Raw genomic sequence first — 24,760 nt, 5'->3', positions numbered from 1 at the left:
TCCCAGAGTTTTTCTTGCTAGGATTGTAGGTGAAAGAGTGTCTACTTCTTTGATGTTAAAACTTTACCTAAAATGAATGGTTTCCTACCTAATTTCAGGTGCTGAAACAACTGACTTTTTTTGGTTGCTTTTTTTTAGCAGTTGAATTCATGTTTATTGCATGATTATTTTCTGTCCAAGCAATGAGAGTGGAACGTGAAGCAGAAATACAATATACCTTTTCTGTCTATATGCTATGTCTCAACCCTGAGTAGGACTGTTCAGATGTAATCACTACCAATTATTAGGTGATGATAATTTGCTTAGTGATGCATTTGTGTCTATGGTGCCAAAAACTGCCAGTCGTATCGATGGCTTCAAGAACTAAATAGCAGCTCTTAAATTTTACCTTCATGGAGGTTCTAATCAGCTCTATACTGTAAGCCACTTCACAGGATGTTGGATGACATTTTGATAGAGGCTAAAGGATGCTTTGAATCTCTTGTTCTTAACTTTTTGGATCTCAGACAGCAAAACATGTACCAAGAGTTTTGAAAGCTAAAGAGGAATATAGAGTCATTAACAAAGATGAACCAGTTTCTTGGTGTTCCTAGACAACTTGTGAAGGAAGTGGAAATCATGCAGAAGCTGTCTTGGAAAGGCAAAGATCCCAAGACAGTAAGCCTATAGACCAAGGACACTGAAATCTAAGAGTTCCCATTGGGTCCTAGGAGAAGGACAACAGCACCTCTTGGCTGTTCTACAGTGGTTAATAATGCTCTTCTTAACTGTTGTATTTGACTAGTATTTATAGAATGTTTCTGTGTGCCAGCCACTGACCTGGGTGCTAGGGACAAAACAGTAAACAAGATAGACATGGTCCTTGCCCTTATGGAACTTGTGTCCAACGGGGAAAATAAACATTGAACAAATAATGCTAAGCCTGCGAATGTTATAAAGTGCAGGGTGCTGAGGGCATGTGTAAACAGGAGGACTCAACTTAGTCTGAAAAGTCAAGAAAAACTTCCCAGAGGAGGTGGTTGTTAATCTAAAACCTGACAGATGAGTTGGTATAATTTAAGCAAAGAAGGGGGAGAAAAGCACCTCAGACAAAAGAAACTGCTTGTGTCAAAGCCCTAAGACAGAAAATTGTGATGTTTTGGGGAAATAAATTCAAGAAGAGAGTGGCTGAAGAAGCCGCCCAAGCACAGTCCAGGTCGCTACATGAAAGTCATCATTTAGTGGAAACACAGCAGGTGGCCTCTGGCTGACTTTGATTTCTAGTTAAATGCCAAATCTTGCAACAATGACTTTTGAACACCAGAGATTTTCTGGTAATTCTGTACCCCCTGAAACATGGATGGAGGGAGAAAACTCTTCATTCCTGCACTAGCCAGAATATGTGTCTTCAGTGTCTTGCCTGAAGCTGTGTGGAGAGCTGAGGGGCCTGTTTTTGAGCCAGACGGGATGCACTCAACTGAGAAGAATTTCTGCTAATAGCCCCAAGACCTACTGGGAGCAACTTCAAGACAGCTGGGGAAGTGTTTTAAGTTGGTCTGGAGTCACCCCAGGCCTTAATTATAGAACATAACATTTTGTTAATGACAGCATGAAATTAAAGAACACCAGATGTTGTGGATGAGGGAAAAAATGCCTTATCACACTAATTATTCATAGCTTCTAAAAAGGTGTTATTACTATTAATGTATTTTTGTTATATATCATTTTCCTATCCATTAGAAATCACTGAGCTTTAAGTTGTGTAGTACTCTAATACCTCGGACTCTTAAAAATTCTTTAAATTATGAATTCTACCAATATAGCAATTTCTGTAATATCAAAGGAGACAACAGCAGTTATATCACTTATACAGAGATAAGTCTTCATATTTTTGGATGGTCAGGAATCTGTCTTAACTTTAATTGTGGTAATTAATTGTATAAGATAATAAAGCACCTTTCTTTTTTTATTGAAACAATTGATTGTACATATCTGTGGGGTACAACACTGAATTTAAATACCTGTGTGCAATATGTGATGCTCAAATTAGGACAATTGGTATATTCAGCATTGCCCATGTAATCATTTTTTGTGGCCCTTTACTAATTTCTCACTAACCCTTCTTCCCCCTCCCCCTTTCCCACCTCAGTTAACCTCTGTTTTGATCTCTCCTAAAAAAAACACCTTTCAACCCATGTAAATGAATTGCCTTTAAAATTTTTTTCATTTATTTATTCATTTTAATTTTACATTTTTATGGGTTATAGTTTGTTTTAATACATGCATACATTGTATAATGATCCATTCAGAATAGTAAGCATATCTGTCACCTAAACATTTATCATTTCTTTGTGGTTACAACATTCTAGATCCTCTTTTCTGTCTATCTTGAAATATGCAATACAATATTATTAGCTTAGTCACCCCAGAGCACCAGAATTTATTCTTCCTTTCTAACTGTAACTTTGTACCCATTTACCAGCCTCTCCCCACCCCATACCCCTTCCCTGCCTCTTGTAACTACTATTCAACTCTCCATTTTTTTCTTTTAAATTTATTTTTTCTTAATTGATGCATGATAATTGCATATATTGATGGAGTACAGTGTGATATTGGGGTACATTTATACAATGTGCAATGATCATATTAGGGTATTTAGCATATCCATCACCTCAAACATTTGTCACCTCTTTATGTTGGAAACATTCACAATCCTCTCAGTTAGCTACTTATAATTATACAGTAATTTGTTGTTGACTTTAATCTCCCTATATTGCTATAGAACACTAGATCTTATTCTTCCTGTCTATAATTTTGTATCCACTGACCACCCTCTCCTTCTCTTCCTTCTCCTCCCTCTTACCAGTCTCTAGTAACCACTATTCTACTCTCTATTTCTGTGTGTTCAGCTTTTTTAGCTTCTACATATGAGTGAGAATATTTGGTGTTTCTCTTTCTGTGTTTGGCTTATTTCACTTAACATAATTTTCTCTAAGCTCATCCATGTTGTTACAAATGACAGAATTTCATATTTTTTATGGCTGAATAGTGTTCCATTGTATATGTATACCACATTTTCCTTATCCAATTATATGTTGATGGACATTTAGGTTGGTTCCAAATCTTGGCTATTGTGAATAGAGCTACTATAAACATGGGAGTGCAGGTATCCCTTCAACATTTTTATGTCCTTTCCTTTTGAATTGTCTTTTTTAAACCCTGGATATTTCTGGGTTAAAAGCAAACAATTTGGATTTCTGAGGAGGTAAAACATAGATCAAACAGTGGTGAATATCCTCAGGCTTGATGGTATTAAATACAATCTATATAGCAATGCCAGCAAAGGCAGCAGTGAAAAGGTAAACTGAGGATGTGGAAGTATACTCATAATGTTTTTTAAATGGGATCTAACTTTTAAAAATTTTTTCATTAATAAAAAGAAATTTGTGAATACATTATTGGAATAATTTTTAAATTTTATTTCAGTGGACATCTGAATAGGAGAAGGATAAAGTAGCAGTGTAGCAGAATCAGAATAGAGAAGGAATAATGTGATGTTGCTATTCTGGAACTTGAAACAGAAACTATAAGGGTACTTCAAAAATTTTATGGAAAGATTCATATTATCTTTTAATTCTATTTTTCCACAAACTTTTTGAAGTACCCTCATATTTATAAGGCCCCCTTGTACAATAGAAAGAATTTGAGCTTTGAGTTAGATTTTTTGCCTTGTCATTTCTTAGCTGTATACCTTTCAGCATGCAAATTATCCTCTCAAAGCCCCAGTCTGCTCTAAATGTGACTAATTCTACCCATGTCATAGGGTCATTATGAGAATTAGAGGAGATAAAATATATAAAGCAGCAGCTAGTATAGTATCAGAAACATAGCAGGTGTTTAATAAAAGGCAGCTGTTATTTTTTGAGAGGCAGGCTAGTATTGTACTGTATATTTCAAGATAGCCAGAAAAGGGGATCTTGGATGTTGTTACCACAAACAGTGGGTTTTGCCCTGCTTTAATTAAGCGTTGCCAAACTCATTGCTGAACACCCAGCAAGTTCTATCAAGGAACTTATATCAGTGAATACAGTGGAAAAGCTAAAGAGAGAAGAATAAAAGTTTGCATTGAAAAGAAATAAGGAGCAGTGGATGAAATGAAGTCAAAGGAACTAAAACTTCAAAATGAGGCAAGTTTCTGCCATCTTAGAGGAACAGATTCTTCCCTCCCAGCCCTCCTTACCTGCCCCAACCCCTGCCAAAGATAATGAGAGCAAGGAAAGCCGCAGATGCACAGTAAAAGCCACAGCTACCAGCCAAGATCATCTCAGAAAGCTCTGCACATGTTTAACCAGGAGAAGACTCTTATTATCTTCCTGAAGGAACATGTGAGCAAGGGTCCTAACCTTGTGTATGCTGAAGGAAAACAACTTGAAGTTGATCCCAATATAAATAGTTGCAGTGTGTGTCTAAAGATGGCATCAGTGGAAAGTCTCTCCTATAGAAAGGAGTGGGAGTGAGAGAATGTTGGCCTCAAAATCATATATATGGAGTCTATAAAACTACTCATCCAAAATGGTGGAGAAAGAAGTTCTTTGAGTAGATGGTTTGTGAACAGTCGGGTACCTTCTGCTAGGAACTTTTTTACCTTTATCTCTGATTAAATCTCTGGAATATGCCACAAACACTTGCACTTAAACAGAATCAACTGAAAGGTTATAACCTTTTCTGAGTATCTTGAGCTTATCCTCACTAGCATCAGCAAAATGCTGGAGAGATGACTGTGGATGTAAGTGTTGTGGAACATTGAATTGGACTGGTTTAGCTCGTTTCAGAGTATTTTCCTGCATATGGTATATGCCCCACCTACTGCTCTTACATGCTTCAGATTGTACTGATCAGTTTGTCTTCATTGTTGACTCAGCTGTGCCATTGGGGACCATTTCTTTATTTTTTTCAATTGTCTAACTTTTCTAGCACTTTTCAGCTTTAGCACAAAAAGTTTACGTCTTACGGAGGTCATCAGCCAGTCTTTCCGTGAACTGATTAATCATACAGTGCAAGCTTCTGGTCAATGATTCTTTGACTTTTCATTTTTGCTAGGTACCCAGGGGTCTTTTATTCACTGCTGAAGTCAGCTGTTTAAATTGGTTTATTTGGGGGCTTTGTTTTGTTTATTTTGTTTTTATTTGTTACTTTTGGTTTGTTTTGAGTTCATAACCATTGTTAATGCTTGGAGTGCTAGAAAGTAGGTCTCCAGGTAAATGAGATTTTACTGTACTATCTCAGGTTTGTATTGGGTGGTGACCATATAAAATGAAACTTAGAACTTAATTTAACGCTTCAACAAAAAGAACTACTAGACCTTGGAGACAAAACGGTGCACGTACAAATGCTTTAGAAAGTGTCTTGATTTAATTGGATGATACCAATTCTGTTATAGAATCTCAAAGAAAATTCTAATTCCATAAGAGACAGTAAGCTTATTTCAGAGGCCCATGCTGCAGAATTAGCAGGTGAGCTTACACAGACTCAAAGGAGTCTGGCTTCATGAACTTTAAGTTTATAACATGGGTAAAACTAGAAAGGATGAAGTAAAGCCCTCTTAGAGTTAAGGAGAAGAAAGTTTCGAGGCATATAGGATGAAAATTTTTACTCGTGTGAACAAACAGGCTCCTGTAGAAATTGTTTTAAGTCCTTGGGCCTCATATCTACCAAACCTATTGTGTCTACTACAAACTTACAGAATCCCAGAGGAATGTAAGAGAGGTATCTTATTCAAGTTATGATTCCAAATGAGGCACAAGTTGAGTTGAATATAATGAACTTGTGGGGATAGAAAGTTTAAGGCATATTAGATACAGAATCTTCTGATGGTCTCCAAGAAAGTGGCTTGGCTCCATGGTATAGGGAGTTAATCTTTTATGTTACCTGTCTCTTCTATTAGGAGGTGGGAGTCTGTGCATAATATGGGAAGTACAGGTCATTCCAGTTCCCAGTCATTGGACTGGTGACTTTTTGGGGTGGACATCCAAAGCCAAAGAAAAAATGTAGAGCCACAAAACAAAGAAAACATGAAGGACAAGGGCAGGATATGATCCTGAGTTGTCTCCTACAGAAGAGGAGGCCTTTTGATCCCCTCCTCAAGTACATACCCAAATCAGGTAGACTAAGGGAAGTAGAAGCTGTAAAAGCCCCCTCTTCAGAGATCACCCTGAAATGGTTAGCATATGATTATCACAGTAGGGGCATTATAAAACCCATGTGTCAAGTAGATGTTGTCTTACCTTGGTCATTTGTGAAGACCAGAAGATAGCTGTTCAGTCTTGGGGGATGAGACAGGAGATCAACATGTAAGTCTTGTCAGATGTACCAGAGCACAGTAAAGAATGGATACCACATTATTACACACATTATAACAATTTCTTATCTGGGGACAGATATAGTAGTAGGTCTTTTCCCTAAGCCCATTTACCAGAAAATTAAAAAGAGATGACACGTTTTGTGGAGGACAGATGGCAACCACAGGAGAAGCAAACTCCCATTCATATGGAAGTTTTAAAGTATTTAAGCTGAAAAAAATTACTTGTTTTAAGTTATATTTTTAAACTCTTAAGTAATATGAGTTTCATGAACTTTTCTCTTTGAATTGAGAAAACCCTTCAGCCATTCTCCCAAGATTGGTTAATGAAGTATGTTGACAAGGCATATTTTACCTATTACTAAATTTATTTGTGAATATTTGCCTACAGTTGTTGAAGGATATCTGAATCAACTTCAATGTCATGTTCAGTTCCCAAAGTCAGGCGTATGTCTAAGCTTAGTAAATGCTCATTTGAATTTAAAGAGGCCAAAATACTGAAGAACAAATGGAATTTAGACACATAACCAACACTTTTGAAGTAAAGAGGCCATTAAAGATTAGAAAGTGCCTGCAATTCAGAGAAGTAGCCATTTGGGTGGGGATGGTTATCTACCTTAAACAATAAAAATAAAACTACTGAGGAAAGAAATCTGTCTTCTAGTTCAGATGGTTATTTGGCTATTGTTTGGACATTGGATCAATTCAGGCTTATTGCTCAGAAATTTACTCTTTAGGCTGACTGGCAAAGCCTGAGTTATAGACATGGCCCTGGAAGCTTACTCCTTCCAAATGATCTTTAAGCATTATTCCAGAATAAAGGCCAGAAAAATGAAAATTCTGCTCCTGCTGTGGACCAACTCATACTACGTAGATGTAATGTTCATAACTTCTGTTAAGACAGTAATTCCTATTTGGAAGAACTCATTGTGCCGGTCATGTTCAGAGGTCATGTTTAGAGGTTTGACAAAGTGCGTTTTAAGGTAATTGGTCATGATCGCATATAAAGCAGAGATGAGAATGGAAGCTTTGGGACTTGAGGGGAGAACATTCAATAAACATTGAAGTATTCCATCTTCCCAGTTTCACTCATGGGAAAGAAAAGGATCATAAAGCCAAAGAACCCTTCTTTCCTTCTCTGGGTTAGAAGAAGCCATGTGAACAGTTGGAAGATGGGATTTAATAAGAAAGTTATGTTAAATAACTAAGACAGGCTATTCTCCACTGAAATTAGCCTCTATTGTCCACTTCAGAGAAGGTATTGAGAAAAGTTGGGAAGAGATTGGTAGGTGAAAACTGAAGAAGAATTTTAAGGTGGGCCCTGTAGTATCATCTGGCTTTGGGAATGGAGAACTATCATATCTAAATCTAAAATTACATTAATTGGCATACTGTGTGAATCACTCACATTGAATTGTTTTCTTTTTCCATTTGCTCCAAAAGTATGTTTTTCAGATTTTCTCTGGATACCCAATCTGTATTCTTATATCTTATCAAGTGTCTTAAAGCACAATAATGATAGGCATTTTAAGATTCCAGATTTTAAAACATGGGTCTTTAGAGAATGGACTGACCATCAAGAGAAGCATGAGGAGTGCTCCAAATATTTGTGTCTCGATGGCTTAAAATTAGGGGTATAAATTGTGACGGTCATATAACATGCTATCCAGAGTGTCATAGGCTGCCAACGGAGTCTGCCACTGACGAGGGGAAGTGCCTGCATCTGCTAGGTGTGTGCTAGATCACTTCTTTCACTGATGCTTTAGGCTTTTCAGCGTGGAATTTTTCCTCAGTCCTTGAAATTTAAGCACATGTTGGCAGAAGAATAAAGAGGAAAGCCTAATATTTTATACTTCATTAACATTATGCACGTCTTATGTATCATCTAGAATATATAGTCAGACTAAAAGAAATCTATTCTAATATCAAATTGATTGTCTTTTGACTTATTAATGCTCTTATCTAGTGACAAAAGGATACTTTTATTTATATATATATATATATACACACACATACACACACATACACATTTATGTTCTCTCTTCCTAAGCATTATATGGAGGGTGAAGTCAGTGAAGACAATGTTCTTTCCCAGTGAGTTACCCACACAGCATACTTTATATTCTGTTCTTCTGGATGGGGAGCTTCCTGTAACCTTCTATTGTTACCCTCATGGATCCTCCTAAGGGCATAAATTGCAGCTAAGTAATAGTGGAATAGGATCTGACAAAATAGAAACATTTCAGAAGGCAGCGAAGACTTCAGTCTAGTACGGGGTTTGAGAAACTGTTTTTGTAAAGGGTCAGAGAGTGAATGTTTTAGGCTTTGTGGACCGACAGCTATGCATCTACCACACACAGCCTGTCACAACTACAAAACTCTGCCATTGTAGTGCAAAAGCAGCCATAGATAATTCGAGGGTACTTCAAGAAGTTCATGGAAAGACTTGTATTATCCTTTAATTCTATTTTTCCACAAACTTTCTCAAGTACCCTTATATATAAATAAATGTAGCTTTGTTCCAATAAAATTTTACGTACATTGAATTTCATATAATTTTCACATAATGAAATTTTTCTTTTGATTTTTTTCAACCATTTAAAAATATAAAAATCATTCTTAGCTCATGGGCCATGACCTGCATTGGGCTGCAGGCTGTTGTTTTCCAGCCCCTGGTCTAGCAGTAGAAAGGCAAAAAAGTGGTACCACACATCAGTTTCCCTTCTCTTTCTTCTCTTACACAGATGATGCTATCAAGCCATGCCTGTCAGAAATGGTATGCAGATGCTAGGTATTTTTAACACTTGTTCATTGGAGTGACAACACTTTCAGCTAACTTTCTGCTGTAGTGGTTGTAAAAACTGTACCTTACCTCTGGAGCATCTTTGTCTAAATAATGGAAAGCTGAAGGTTTTCTCAGGATACTATAGGAAGAAGACAGACGGCACTTCTAGTTTGTCTAAATATTTCCTAGTTATCTTCCCTGTGGTTTATTCCTGACAGTTCTGATACCTTTTCACAGTTTCATTTCACCTTGTTTTCAGGCTGTATTCACCTTTTAATCTGGTGCTTTGAATTTGGCAGAGAGAAGTAAATGAGAAGTATACATTACAGGGCAGAAGTACTCATGATTTCCTAGGGCAGATGTCTCACAAGTGAAATTTCCTGTTTATTTCTGAAATGTGACTCATGTTATTTGCAGTTTGAAGCAGTGTTTTAAAGTCTTAGTAATTGAAAAGGGTCAACCATACACTTTTGTGTTTTTCTGATTCATTCTCAAATTTTAAATGCATTATAATGTGTTTGGGGGTTGTTTTAGCCTCTGAAATATATGTCATTTGCTTTATTTAAAAATTTCAGGTGGAAAAGCCTTGTGGAGGTGGTCAAGATTTACTTCTTTATCCGGCTAAGAGAAAGCAGCTTTTGAGAAGTGAACTGGACACGGAAAAAGTACCTCCATCCCCACTGCCTGCTCCCAAACAAACACCACCATCGAAAGGATGTCCCATGGTTATGCCAGGAGACTTCAAAGAGAAAGTGGCGGAGCTTCTGGTGAAATACTCAAGTGGCCTCTGGGCCAGTGCACTCCCAAAAGCATTTGAGGACATGTATAAAGTGAAATTCCCTGAGAATGCCTTAAAAAATCTTGCCTCACTTTCTGATGTATGCACCATAGACTACATTTCTGGAAATCCTCAGAAAGCCATTCTCTATGCTAAACTTCCATTGCCCACTGACAAAATCTTAAAGGATGCAGAGCAAGCATGTGGCGATTATGATATCAAGTCCATGGTTGAAAGAGAATATTTGCAAATAGAAAAAACCATCTCTAAAAGTGTTGACACTGTTATGGAGGACATAACAGTTCCTCCTCTAATTGTTCCAACGGAGGCATCCCCATCCGTATTGGTAGTTGAACTGAGCAACACAAATGAAGTGGTTATCAGGCAAGTTTAATTTTCTTATTCTTTAGGATGATGGTGTACTGTTGCAACTTGACTTTTCTTCATGTGGATGCTGAGTGTTGAAAGGAGAATAATATATTCTGAGTTCTATAGAGTTATAGTGAAGTAATATTAATATCGTTAAGTGTTCAAATTATACAACTATTCTTGTAAAAAAAGATTAACTGTTTTAAAAATTAGGTTGATAATATGAAATTAGAAAAAATCTGTGTCAGAAGTATCATGATAACTATATATGTCAAAGCAATACCTAGTCCATAGAAAAAGCAAATTCCCCACATGCTAGATAATACCATTTAATCTGGGATTACGTGGTATTTCCTAAAAGTCAAAATAGCTAAACACTGCCTTCTTTGTATAATATATCAGATTAGCCCAAGGACCGATGCTCTGGTTACTTAAGCTTTTTTGATATCATTGCATAGGAGGAGGAGTCATTGCCTAAGTAGCTAATGATAATTGGAATTACAAAAAGAATAGTCCAGCTTCAGGCACTTGACTTGGACTTTTGGAGAAAATACAGAATACATAGAAAATATAGAACGACTATAATTTGTGGCTTCTGACTTGGGTAAAAGAATAGGAACCTGTGTAGCTGAACCTCTGGAGACACCAGCCCAGGATATAGCTTTGGCTGGACATATTGGAAAAGGCTGAAGCAGAACAGAATCCAGGCTCCTTAAACCAAAATGGCCCTATGGTTTGGGCTGTCAATCTATGGATTCTCCAGAGATCCATAGCTAAGCTGGAAAGGCCCAAAGAATGACCACAAAAAATAATCAAAATCCTTCAATGAAAGAGCTCAAAAATATTAAAGCTCTTTTCATTTGAACAAACTAAGTCTGAGTGGATATTGGAGTGAACCTTGTATTTGGGATGCTCAAACTAGAACTCAGGGAAGCTTTAGAGAGGTCTTGTTTCATACAGGCATAGTAAATGTATAAAGCTTTTATTCTATGCTGTTGTATGGCCTGAAGATATAAAAAGGTTGCTGAGGGTTAGGGGTCTCATTATGGTTCAGTCGTACAGTCATGCACCACGTAATGATGTTTTGGTCAACAGACCACATATGTGACAGTGGTCCCATAAGATTATAGTGGGTCTGAAAAATCCCTATTGCCTAATGATATCACAGCTATTGTAGCGTTGTAGTGCAACACATTACCTTTTCTATGTTTAGATACACAAATACCATTGTGTTACATGCAGTTGCCTATAGTATTCAGTACAGTAACATGCTGTACAGGTTTGTAGCCTAGGAGCCATAGGCAATACCATATAGCCTAGTTGTGTAGTAGGCTATACCATTTAAGTTTGTGTAAGTACATTCTGTGATGTTTGCACAATGATGAAATTGCCTAATGATACATTTCTCAGAACATATCCCCGTCGTTAAGTGACACATGATTGTATATTGCAGTAAAGGAAACACGTTGAGGGGCACATTGCTACCTTTCACCATTTGACATTATAAAGAAAACCCAAATCTATCTCCATGGCAGGATCCTTTGGTATCTGCTGCCAGTAATCATTGGCATAATTGTCAGAAACCAAGCACCAAGTACTGGGCTGGATTAAACATGTGTTTTCTGATGTTCTTACCAAGGGCTGGTGAGAATCTCGATCAGTTCTAGGATTTTAGTAGGAGGGTTCTAAACTATTCCAGGATGATTAGGTCCAGGATCTTCAGATTACTTAAAAACCTTTTTCCAGTATAAATTTGAATCCTGGAGTCAGCATTCTCGATGTTCAGCAGGGTGGCTGGCAATAGCAAGCATGATGGATAATGTCTGTCATTAGGTTGACCCTAGGTCATTGTCTCACCATCCCTCTTCCCAAGGACTAGGCAGATCTCTGCCAGAGTGAGCCCTGTTCTGAACCCACATCTTCACCCAGGCAGGCAGGAGGCACTGGAAACTGGGCTCTCTGGCTCTTAAAGGGCCCAGAGGGGTGATGCCATAGATATGTGAATCAGTTTTCTCCTGTCTCAAAAATTAACTCTGTAAAACTTTGTATTTATGGCAAACCTAAATTGACCTATACATCATTCTTTGCCCCTTGCTCAGGTAATTTGGGGACAGTGTATGACTTTATTCTTGTCTCTACCCACTCTCATACCAACTGTAGCATCATCTTCCCACCTCAACCAAGTCGTGTAGCTATACTTCTCTACTGGTTGCTGCAGAGAGCAGAAGCTGCCTGCAGATCCCACACCACTTCTCACCACTTCCCTCCTCCCTGGCAGAAGCGTGTGCTAAGCAGGCTACCACAACACCAGCTGCAGCCCAGGCCTCTGCCAGGGAGCTCCAGGGCTGTAGCAGTGCTACAGGGAGGCCCTGTGAGGCTCCAGGTCCCAGGAAATGGGCACTTAGGCAGAGTGGCAGCTCTCCTAGGAGAGTTCATAGCCAAGAGAGCAGCTGCATTCCAGGCAGTGCCACAACATTTGCAAAACTCAGTAAGTTTAAGTATGGCAGAGCTTCTATAGCTGTTTCTGGAGTGAATAATATGCATGTAATATTTCATTTTTAAATAGCCATTGCCTCAAAAGAGGCATTCTTTCCAGTTCATGCAGGATTTTTTAAAACCTTTTTTTAAATTCTAGTAATGAATAGGTTGACTATGGCTTCTTCTGCCCTGCTGAAGAATACGTGGAAACAGTCCTAAAGGGATAGTTTCTTAGAGCTATATAGGCCCACTTGGTGCCCTGGGTAAAAACTAGAGCAGTACAAAGAACAATGTTCTTGTGGCATATCCCCCATCTCCTTGGCCAGGTGATTCTGGTGTTGTTACAGCATAGCCTTGTCTAAAAGGCTTCATCCTATAGCTGAGACAGCTCCTGTTATGTGACCCAAACTTGATTTGCCAGGTTTTACATCCTCGAAGGAGGCCCTTGATGGAGTTTCTCTGAGGACTAAAGGGCAAGAAAACAACACCCTGTTTGTGGCAGGAAAAAAAAAATGTATGTTTTGATAACATGAACTGGGTGGGACAAAGTGACTGCAGGTGTCAACAGTAGAAAATTGTAGAAAGGGATAGGGGCATATCCTGAAAAAATGCTTCTCAGAAAGCATACGACTTTAGAGACATTTGGCTAGAATATGTTACCTCTTTTAATGGTGTCAGAACTCAGTATTTTGTTAATTTGTTCAAATTTATTCAGTAAGTTTGGGGTTGGAGGTGTCACATTGTTGTGTTTAGTGTGTTTAAGGCTTTGGTTTTTTTCTCTAGTAAAATTTCATTGCTTTTCTGAGTTTTATACTTCTTTAGACTCAGCCTTAGTTAGGGTAACCACTGTCTCCTCAATTCGCTTCTCAGCAGTCTACAAAGATCTCCAGCAGCCTTGGTCACGATCTTAGTCTGACCCTCATTTATTTGGCCTTCCCGGCTGTCTCCATTTTCCAGCACCTCTTTCTCTCTTTCCATCCCTTGAGTCTTTTGTCAGCCTAGTCCTCCGTGAGTCTCCCTCCCTGCTTACTGTTTCCTTCTCTCCTTCTCTAAACCCTTGTTGAGCATTTGCTGTGTTGTGTGGTGAGTTGGACCTTGGTCTTATTTTGCCTGATCTCCACAATACTGTGTCTTCCTGTATCTTCCTTTATCAAGAGGTAAATGTTTACTGAATGCATGTGCTCCTCCCTGTTGATGTAAGGGAGTCTGAGGCTGGACCCAGGTGAATTCTTGTAGTTTTTCTCCTCTGGGTTGCTTCATTTGTGTTTTCTTCCTTTAACTAATTCAGGTATGTAGGCAAAGACTATTCTGCTGCTCAGGAATTAATGGAAGATGAGATGAAGGAATATTACAGTAAGAACCTTACGGCTACACCAGTTCAGGCTGTGCACATCGGGCAGTTGCTGGCTGTCAATGCCGAGGATGACGCTTGGTTGCGTGCACAGGTCATCTCAACTGAAGAGAACAAAATAAAGGCAAGCACTGTTTATCTTGTCATAGCGGTATGAAGACAAACAAGTTACTTTTCAAATGTAAATGTTGTTTGTGACATTGTGTCCTTTCTAACTGTATGTAGTTTTCTCCAGAAGCTGAAAAGTTAATATCTGTAAAAGATTATGCCTGTCAGCTTTTAAGTCAGTGGTAGTCATACATATCAGAGTTTTGGTAAAAAAGAAAAGAAAAAAAAAAGAAAAAATTTCTCTGTGGGAGTATCCATAACTTACTATCTAATCAGGAGAAGGTACTTATTCCCATTCCCAGTGGATATAATCAATACTGACCAGTTCTTTGGAGCAAGGGAAGCAATACAGATCAGAGGAGGTGACATTCTGTTTGTACAGAGGACTATGAAAGGAAACATGTCTAGTGGTGATCTGAGGTGGTGGATTTTCTCTAGATTTTGCAGGCAGGCAAAATACTTCTATTTCTGCAGCTTCTATTCCATAATACAAAACCTGTTCCGTGTGCCACTCTCAGCCCCTGGCCAATGAGCCTCATGTGTCATTGAGTGCAAATAACCACCCCTGACTGTGGGTTTAAGTCCATCAGGTATTCTCTGCTGAATCCTCTACCCCAAGTACAATATTGGGGGTTCAGAATACTGTTTATTATTAAGTTTGTTCAACAGAAGAGGCCCTGACCCTCTCCAGAAGTAAGCTCACTCCAACCACCCAGGCACCCTTCCCCATTCACATAGAAATTTAAGAAATTCCTTAACCAAATCTATAGAGACACAACTTTTAAGTAATTTGACTGACATTAAAAATCTGAAAATTGGAAAACAGTTTGGCAGTTTCTTTTGAAGTTAAACATTTACCATATGACCCCTAAGTTTTTACACAAGAGAAATGAAAACTTACATGCATGAAAAGGCCTGTACATCCATGTTTTGTAGCAATTTTATTATTAATAGTCCCAAACTTGAAACAGCCCAAATGTTCACAACATGTATAAACAAATTATAGTTTATTCATATGATGGAATACTGTTCAACAATAAAAGGGAATGAATTACTGGTATGCACAATCACATGGTTAAATCTCACAATCTTTGTGCTGAGTGAAAGAAGCCAGACACAAAAGAGTAAAATTGTATGATTCCATATGAATGATGTCTAAGAACAGGTGAAATTCATCTGCAGTGACAGAAATCAGATCAGTGGTTGCCTGGGACAGGAGGTGGCAGGAGGCTAATTTCAAAGGGCAATAGGGAACTTTTGGGGGCAGTGGTCTTAATTATGGTGGTGATTATATGGGTATATACATTGGTCAAAACCCAACAAACCATATGCTTTAAATTGGCATTTTTTATTCAGTTATGCAAATTATAATTGAATAAAGTTTGAAAAAATCTGGAAAAAACTAAGGAGAGCACAGGGCTGTGATTAACGGCTTGGACACTAGTCCTGACTCTGCCTGTATTTGGTTGTATGTCCGTCAAGTCCCTCCATTCCTCTGGGCTTCTAGTTGATAAGGGATAACTGTCCCCAAACATTCCTAGATAAGCTTTTATTTCCTGGCCATTCCTCACTCACTGCCCTTAGGAAGTTCAACAAAAGCTAAGCTGTTTTAAGGTGTACGGACTTTTTATGAAGAGAAGAATCATACATAAATCCTAGTGACAGGTTAACAGTGAGACAGTGCTTACTATAAATAATGCAGATATTCCACAAGAATATCTCCCAAGCTAAAGGCTATAGGGCAGTCACTTGGGCCTCCCTGCCTGCACTTTGGGAGTTCAAGCTGTGGAGTAAAATAGATCTAAGTTTGAGTCTCAGCTCTGCCATTTCTAGCTGTGTGGTCTTGGGAAAGTTATTTAACTTCTCTGATTCATTATTTGTAATATCAGATATTATCATCATGTTAGTATCTGCCTGATATACTTTTCATTCATTTTTTCACTTTTCTAGGGCAGGGGACAAGACAAGTCCTTGTTCTCAAGAAGCTTATATTCTAGTGAGAAAGACAAATGATACACAAGTGTACAATAAATAAAACAATTTTAGTGCAATGAAGAAAATAACTAGGGTGCTTTGACAGAAAATAGCTCAGAAGGAAGGAGTAGGAAGGGATGGGATCTCATTCTTATGCTTCAGAAATCATTCTGGTACCATTGTGGGGAATGGATTGTATAGGGCCCAGAAGGAAAGTAAGACAGCCAGCTACCTTCTAACGAATTAGGGTGGCAGCAGGGGAAACAGTGGTAATGGGACAGATTCAGGATATATTTGAAGGTAGAAATGACAGAACCCTAACTCATTGGGTTTGGGGTGGTAGACAAAAGAAAAGATTTAAGGTGGCTGCTTGGAGCTTGAACAACTGGGTGGATGTTGGTGCCATTTGTTGAAATTGGGAAGTAAGGGAAAAGAAGAATCAAGAATTTTGTAGGACCTGTTAGGTTTGAGAATAGCTATCACATTTCACATAGATGAATTTGGAGCTTAAGAAGTTAGGACTGAGGATATATCAGGTTGGGAGTCACCAGCATATTTTGCTATTTGAAGTCATGGGACTAGATAAGATCTTACCTAGGGAAAGAATACACTTGGAGAAGAGAAGGGGCCCAGGACCAGGTCCTGAAACACTTCATCATTTAGATGGTGGGCATAAGAGAAGCAAAGAAGACTGTAAGGAAGCCCAAAGAAGGAGAAAAACAAAGAGGACAGTGTCACAGAAACCAGAAAAAGAAAGTGTCTTATAAGGGGGCAACCAGCCCTGTTGTTGCTGCTGAGAATTCTGGGCTTGTGGTAGGAATGAAAAAGGCAGCCCTCCATCTTGTACAGTAGTAAGCTCTTAAGTAAGACAGCAGTAGTTGTAGCAATCCTGGCCTGATCTTGTTCCCCACATCCCCGTGAAGCTGACAGAGATGAGTTCTCCCCTTATTTGGAGAAACCCCAGCTACTTAACACCAGTCTTGTTTCTCTTGAACTGCACTTTGCCTGGCAGCAGGTACCGACTCCCTCCTTGCTTTCCACCTGTAAGACCCTTTGTGAGTAGGAGAAACAGGAACATGCGGTCACCCCCTGAGATTGGTGCCAGTTTGGCATGACCCGGACCTGCATCCCAGGATGTCTGCTGGGTGTTACTCAGGTGGTGCTGTGAGACCTATGACCACTTGATGGCGCCAGAGAACCAAGATTATGAGCCTCTGCTGCTGATCTGGGGAATTAGATAAATCACTCAGCCCTCACAGAGGCAAGTTGTGATGAGAGACACACTGGGCAGTCTGAGGACAAGTGTTTTATAAACTGCAGCTGCCATATGAATACATGGTATGATGATTAAAAACAAGAAAGAAAGGAAAAAAAACAAGCTCCTAATATTGCAGAAACCCTTTGAAGATTTTGGAGCAGTTATTCTTTAGTCTGTTGTGTGAAGAATACATTCTGAATTTTCCAGGAGTCATGATTTCACATACTATGTCGTATTGTCAGACCGTGTTATCATGTTTGGGGTCTGGAAAGAGCAGAATCAAAGTTGTAGGTGGTGATAGCTGTTAAAGGAAATGAAAGCTGCCTGACTCCTGAGGCCTATGAGAAGGAAGAACAGGTGCTAGTTTAGGACTGGAGAAATGGAGCTGTGCATTTAAATGGACAGCTGCCTGATGTGGGGACCCTGCCAACGATCTAGGCCTAAGGCAGTGTTGAGTCAGACTGGACCCTGGGAGATGATCTTTTTCCCCATAGGCCCACTTACCATCAGATGGTCAGGGAAAGCAGTTAGAGTTCTGCCTCTTCTTTTTTCCTTTTTTCTTAGTTCTCTGGTGGGGAGGATCTTTGTTTTGTGTGTCAAGTACCATAATCTAGGTACTAAGAAGCTGGCCTGTGGACTTTATTTTCCTGCAAAAGTGAAAGGGACCTTCTTCTATGTTACTTGGTATTTCTTAACCAAGCCTTTGCCCCAGTTTTTGTTGTTTTGCTTTGATTCCTTAATAACCATCATCTGCTTTAATTGGAGAAACATACTGTTTTCAGTGCTTTCCCTCAGATTCTTAGTTATCATTCTGAACTACAGTTTAATGTTTCTAGATTTGATCTTTCTTAAAAAAAAAAAAAAAGGCTTTGTGTTTATATAGTCCTTTTCAACTGAAGTTTCTATAAATACTCTAAAAGTAATATCCAGGCCCTAATGATCTGTGCTAATGGTAAGGAAGAACACAGAACTGTTAAGCAGATCTGGGTTCAGCCTTTTGCTGAGCGGGATGAAGACCTAACCTAGCTTTGCACCCCTGAAAAAAACAGAAGCACCTATTTTTTTCAGTGTAGAATTCCACGTTGTCCAGCCATGACATCGTTGTTGTCATGGATAGAAGCCCCTTGGTCACTGGAAGCATAGTAGCTGAAAGCAACCATCACAAGTGCTTCTTTGGGGATTTAGAATCTAATAAGTACCACAAGAATGATGCCCTCTCTAGAAACAAATTTGTGTCCCAAGGTACGGGTGGAAGCGTGTAACTCAGGAAAGAAAAGTGTGTGGTAGGCATTAGATAGTAATGAAAGTGGGGGAGGGGAGGGCAGCAGAGTGGGCAGAACAAGATGGGCGTGGTGCTGAGAAACCAGCAACAGCTCACCATCACACCTGAGCAGTCTCACCTGTTCTTCCCAGGGATGAGGGAGCCCCAGTTTCCTTAGTTCAGGCTTTCCTTTCTGAGGTAAGTCAGGGAGCACCTCCCCTGGCTTTTTCCAGGTGGTTGTGACACTACTTAACATGCTGATTCTGGAATAAAATGGAGCCAGTTAAATGTATCAAATGATTTTCTTTAAGAGAGGGTAAAGAACTTTGAGGCTAAACGTTGTTGTTTTATCATTAGGTATGCTATGTTGACTATGGTTTTAGTGAAAATGTTGAAAAGAGCAAAGCATACAAATTGAACCCGAAGTTCTGTTCACTCTCATTCCAAGCTACAAAGTGTAAACTAGCAGGTAAGAGGAACTTTAAAAAAAAACTCTCTCCATTTTGGGAGGTTATTACCATTGTACTTTTGGGTAGTTATCCTGAAATGGACTAAGTATCTCAAGATGTTATAATGTGTTATTTCTTGAAAGGTTTAAATAAATTCATGTTTAATGTGCTCTTTATAAGATGTGATAAAAACATAAATATATTGTATTATATTTTATTATAAAAATGTCTGTTTGCCATCAAAGGGTATTTTTGTTTTAACTGCCCTAGTAACAATTGATAAAGGGCCTGTATCTTGGGATTTGATCAGTTTCAGTCCTGTTCAACATGTTGGGAAGTGACTCTCAGCCCCTTTCCCACTGAGGTACACTGTGGTGATGTTTAAGGACTAACACACCCTCATGCGCCCAAGCCTGAGTTTGGCCATGGTCACGTGCAGTGTCTTGCATCATGATGTATCACTGTTCTCTTCTTTCCTCCTGGAAGCATGGAGGAATGCATATGTATGAGAGTGACATTGTGGTGATGAACTTAAGGTATGAGGGACAGAGTGGCCATGTAAATGAGGAAAGGCACTGAAATACGCTTCAGCCAGGAGAGCCTGAGCTGAATTCAGAGAACAATCGTAGCGCTTTCATGAAAATTAGCCCTTTGAAGAAAGGCCTCCTTCCCAGCAAGGATGAGCCCTTATGTCTTAGGAGCTGGGTTTGGCTCTATTTGTGGGATAAAACTGAAGTAATTTTAAAAGCCTCTTAGAAACCTGTGGGAGTTGGTCTTGGAATGATCATATCAAGAGCATAGAACAAGATTTAGGATGTTGAAGTGAAAGGTTTGAGAAAAGTACAAAGTTATGTGTCTGGAGAGCAGAACAAGAACAGAAGAAGAGTAGCTCAGGAGGAGTCTGAATTTTAGCTTGGGGATTTAAAGGGGAAAACTATAGAAATAGTCATTACAGTACCATTAGGGGAAATGATGAGTCAGTTTTAATTAGTTTAGTAGATTAGCTTAGAGTTGTCATAGATGAGGGATGGAAACATTTGTATTACCTTTTAATTCTGTTTTTCCACAAACTTTTTGAAGTACCCTCGTATATATGAAATAACAGTTTCCAAAGAATTTAAAGAGTAATTGGATTACAACAAAATTCACCCAATTACCTGTGTTATGTTAAACACTATGTAATCTTTCTTTGATAAACAGAAGGTTCTTTGGTACCTTTCAATCAGGGCGATAGTGGTATACTTAAAAAAAAAAAGAAACAAAAATGGTTGTCTCAATTTCCAATAAATGCATGTTTATTTTATTTTATAAGAAAAAATAATTGTATATATTTAATTAGAAAACAAAAAAGTCAAGGGTAGAATTTTAGGAAGAACATTACAAACACATGACAAGCAATACATATTTGATAGCTTCTATTAGTCTTTTTGTTTTAAATATGTATTTGTATGTAAAGTAAAGGCTGTTTCTCCTAAGGTAGAAGTTCTAATTGATTATCAATTTTTCTTCTTGTTTTAAGATTGCCTGCCTTAGTATATCATTCAAAAGGGCATTCACATTATATTTTTTAAAATTTAAGGGTAGGTAAGGTAAAGAAGATTGTAAAACAAAGCTTCCATATAAAATTTAGTAATTTTGTGATAGATTCACAATTTTAATGAGTGGTCAAAACAGACGCAATCCATCTGTCCATCTTAAAATGACTTTTCTAATTAAGTAAAAATTAAAATATTCAATATTTTTCAGGATTGGAAGTTCTAAGTGATGATGCTGATTTAGTGAAGGTGGTTGAATCTTTAACTTGTGGAAAGATCTTTGCTGTGGAAATACTTGACAAAGCTGATATTCCACGTGTTGTTCTGTATGACACTTCAGGAGAAGATGATATAAATATCAATGCCACCTGCTTGAAGGCCATATGTGACAAGTCACTAGAGGTTCATCTTCAGGTACCACTGTGATCACTGTTGTCACATACTGCATGAAAGAAAATCATTAGAAAGAATGCTACAAATTTTAGGCTAACAATTGATAGAGACAGATTACATATACTAGGGGTCTTCAAAAAGTTTGTGGAAAGATTTGAATTGTCATTTAATTCTATTTTTCCATGAACTTTTTGAAGTGCCCTCATGTATTGAGGTGGGGAGGGGGGAGCTGGAAGGAGAAAAAATGCCAAAACAGTAATAGTAGTTATTTATTAGGAATTGGGTTTTTTATTTTCTAGTTTCTACAATGAGCTTATGTTAATTTTATATGAAATGATTTGGGGAAGATAATACAAAAGAAGAGAAAATTAGATCCATGAATATGTTTATTATTAGCTTTACTGTTTTTAAATGTGAAGAGCATAAGTGCCCAAAAAGAAGGAAACCTTTAAATAAATTATGGAACGTCCACTCTAAAGAATGGGATGAGACATTGAAAATGATGATTATAAAGACTTAATGAAAACATTGGGAAACAGTTTGTCTTAATAAGTAGAACAGCAGTGAACTGTATATTCTGATTTGACTAAAAATGGCTAAAATGAAACCTTCTCTTTTAGCATAGTTTTTAAGAATTGCAGAGGGAGAAAACATACCTAGGGTTGCCTAAGGGTGGGGGAGGAGTGGGGGAGAAGGAGAGGGGAAGGGATGTCTGGAGAGAGGTTGGGAGGAGGCATGGGGAATGATTGCAATTTGTGGTGGTGGGCATGCTGATGGTATTGATCATCACATTTTGGGCACAGGTGGTGACAGCTTTGTACCCCACCAATATGCATAATCAATAAAAAAATGGCAGGTGTTATTTAAAAAAAAAAGAAAAGAAAAGAAATATCCCAGACCTTAAAATGATGGAATTGTCTCCCAATAAGAAAAAAAAGAGTTACTAAAATTCATGTGTTATAAAGTAGGCTGATAATGGAATTGTTTTGTGAAAGTTTTTAATTTTCACTTCTGTTAATGTTGCAAAAACATGGTTTATGTAATAATTCTTTTTCTAAGTAAATGGGGAGAGAATCAACCAAAGTTAAGGATATTCTTAGCCTCTCAGACAATGGAATATGTTAATGTATGCAAAATGTCTATTTTGGGCCTGTCACAAATAATATTAGATATTCCTTTTGGCAAGAAAGGGATCTAAATTAGGTTTTTACGTTTAAGTTATGAATTTCATTGTATCCCATCTATCCTCCAACTTAGAAGATTTTACAGTGCAAAGACTTTTAGTAGGATATTTAGGTAGATTCCCCTTAGGTAGGTAAGAGCTCAAGCATTCTTGGTGTGTCCTTTGTTCCAGGTTGATGCCATGTACACAAATGTCAAAGTGACTAATATTTGCTCTGATGGAACACTCTACTGCCAGGTGCCTTGTAAGGGTCTAAACAAGCTCAATGACCTTCTCCATAAAATAGAGGACTACTTTCGCTGTAAGGTATGGTGGGACATCATGCACCTCTAAAATCAGCCCTAAAATTGTAAACAAGACGGTTCACTAAATTGCATAAGTGTGAATAATTTTTTAATAGTTTGAAGTAGAATCTGTAGAATAGTAGGTAAGAGCCCCAAACTCCAAAGCTTTAAAAGAAAAACAAAACACCAGTTTCTGCATTGTAGAATGAAGATAATAATAGTGTGTACCTATAGGATGGTCATGAAGACTAGTCACTGTGCTTAGCACAGTGCCTGGCATATAGTAAGTGATCAACAATGAGTAACTTTGTTATTTGTAATGTGCAGTTGATAGTCCCACAGTGCAGCTGCCTGGGACTCTGTCTGTTGGAGCCAGCTGGCTCTTCTGCCTTAGGCAATGGAGAAACCATGGCATTTAGGAGAACAAAACTCTGCATCTTAATTCTGCCCTTATCTTCTTCTTAGGCATCACTCCCCAACCTCTTTGTTCCCTGAGAACCTGATGCTTGGTAAATGTGGTTCTGCAGTTTAAATTCTGTTAATAAATTCCTTATACTTTAATTTTAGTAGAGGTTTTTTGTTTGTTCTTTTCTGAGTCAGGATCTGTAGAGGTTTTAAATTCCTAAAGCGGTTTCCTTGCCTCCATTAGGACATTATAGTCATAATCCAGAATATACAATGGGTTCCAAGTGACTAAACCCTACAGCCACTTCAACCCTGACCCATTGGCCCCTGGAAGTAAATCCTTCTCTCTAACTTACAAAGCACATCAGGTGCCTCAGGGCACTCATATTCAGCTTTGTATTTTAGCCATTTGAGTCCTTATTTGCCTTACTATAGTGTAGGCTTTTTGAGGGCAGACTGCCTTACCAATTTTCTATGCCCCTTACAGTACCTAATCTAGTGTCTTACACAGAATAGGTATTCCATAATTCTTGCTGAATCAGATTAAGCTTCCATTCAGACTACAGTCTGGAATTGAGGCATTAGATCTATAGCTTTATGTCTTCCTGAGTTACAGATGTCATATATGTATCTCAAGGTCATTACTTAAGTTTAATTTGCTAGTCTATCTTGGAGAAATCTGAGACACCCAGAAAGGCTGTCTCTAGCAACTCATTTGCATGGATGTCCTTATAACCTGTGGTGGTAAAAAGCACTCTTGATGATTCCTAGTTCTCTGGTAACCCAAGTAGAGACATTGCCTTTGGGGAGAGTAGGAACACTCACCCTGAACAGAGAGAGACCATGGGCAGGTCTCCAACTTCAGACTGCAACCAAAGAAGAAGATGAAGAGACCTACAGCTGTGATTTGTTGGCATTTCACTGGCAGCGATATACATATATGTGTTGATAACATTTCTTTTGGTTTGGAATTAAAGTCTTCTTTCCTTTGCATCTAAGTGTTAAAAGATGGAAAGAAGAGGCCTTATACACAGCTCGTCCAGCTTTCTCACTTTTCAACCATGCTGGTCTCCTACTTGTTGTCAGCCTCAACACTCCTCTTCTTGCGCAACTGATAGAGCCAGGGCCCAAGTGAATCATACTGACCTCTACACTAATGTTTCTGGACATTTTAACAGTGCTGATTTATGAGCCATGTGCACGTGGGGAGATTAAATCACTGACATCAACAAATGTATGAGTAATAAGGCAGAGGTTCTGTCAGCCCTTGCACATTTGCTGCATCCACTGCAGTGCACTTCTTGGAGGGAAAGGGCTCACGAGCAGTCTGATTACATGGGAAAAACGGTCTGCCTGTATCACAGCAATATTTTTCTAATGGTGTAGCAATATGCTCTTTGCTGAGAGTAATAACAGTATCATGCATTTCTGTTTTGTAGCACATGACCTCCCAGTACTTCATTTCATTACCCTTCTGTGGGAAAATCTGCCTCTTCCACTGCAAAGGAAAATGGTTACGAGTAGAGGTAAAATCAGTCACTTGACTTTTTTTAACTTATGAAATGGTTCAAATATACAAACAGAGTTTTTTTTAAAAATGGAATAAGCACCCACAGACTCATCACCAGTTTATGAAATAAAACATGACCAATATGGTTGAAACTCTCTGTTTGCAACCCCTTTCTTCTACTCCCACCCTGAGAGTGAATTTGTTGTTTCATTCCTATTCATTTCTTTACACTTTTACTATAAATTTTTAATATATAAAAGGTAGAAATATAGAAGTGAATATGTATATAGAATATGTATAGT

At 38.4% G+C, this 24,760-nt stretch overlaps 1 protein-coding gene across 3 annotated transcripts in view; it reads left to right on the top strand.

Moving 5' to 3' along the window:
- The window catches only part of TDRD7 (tudor domain containing 7), an 81,746-nt gene that overhangs the window by 38,718 nt on the left and 18,268 nt on the right, over nucleotides 1–24,760 (top strand). For all 3 annotated transcript variants that reach the window (XM_063082096.1, XM_063082095.1, XM_063082094.1), the window contains 6 exons: nucleotides 9,698–10,284; nucleotides 14,036–14,222; nucleotides 19,057–19,168; nucleotides 20,895–21,097; nucleotides 22,431–22,565; nucleotides 24,388–24,474. In XM_063082096.1, coding sequence (XP_062938166.1) covers nucleotides 9,698–10,284; nucleotides 14,036–14,222; nucleotides 19,057–19,168; nucleotides 20,895–21,097; nucleotides 22,431–22,565; nucleotides 24,388–24,474 — 1,311 coding nt within the window. The remainder of the gene's footprint in view (nucleotides 1–9,697; nucleotides 10,285–14,035; nucleotides 14,223–19,056; nucleotides 19,169–20,894; nucleotides 21,098–22,430; nucleotides 22,566–24,387; nucleotides 24,475–24,760) is intronic.

This window comes from Cynocephalus volans, chromosome 17, assembly GCF_027409185.1.
Source record: "Cynocephalus volans isolate mCynVol1 chromosome 17, mCynVol1.pri, whole genome shotgun sequence".
In the NCBI taxonomy this organism is placed as follows: Eukaryota; Metazoa; Chordata; class Mammalia; order Dermoptera; family Cynocephalidae; genus Cynocephalus; species Cynocephalus volans.
This window is presented reverse-complemented; position numbering and strand designations above follow the sequence as displayed.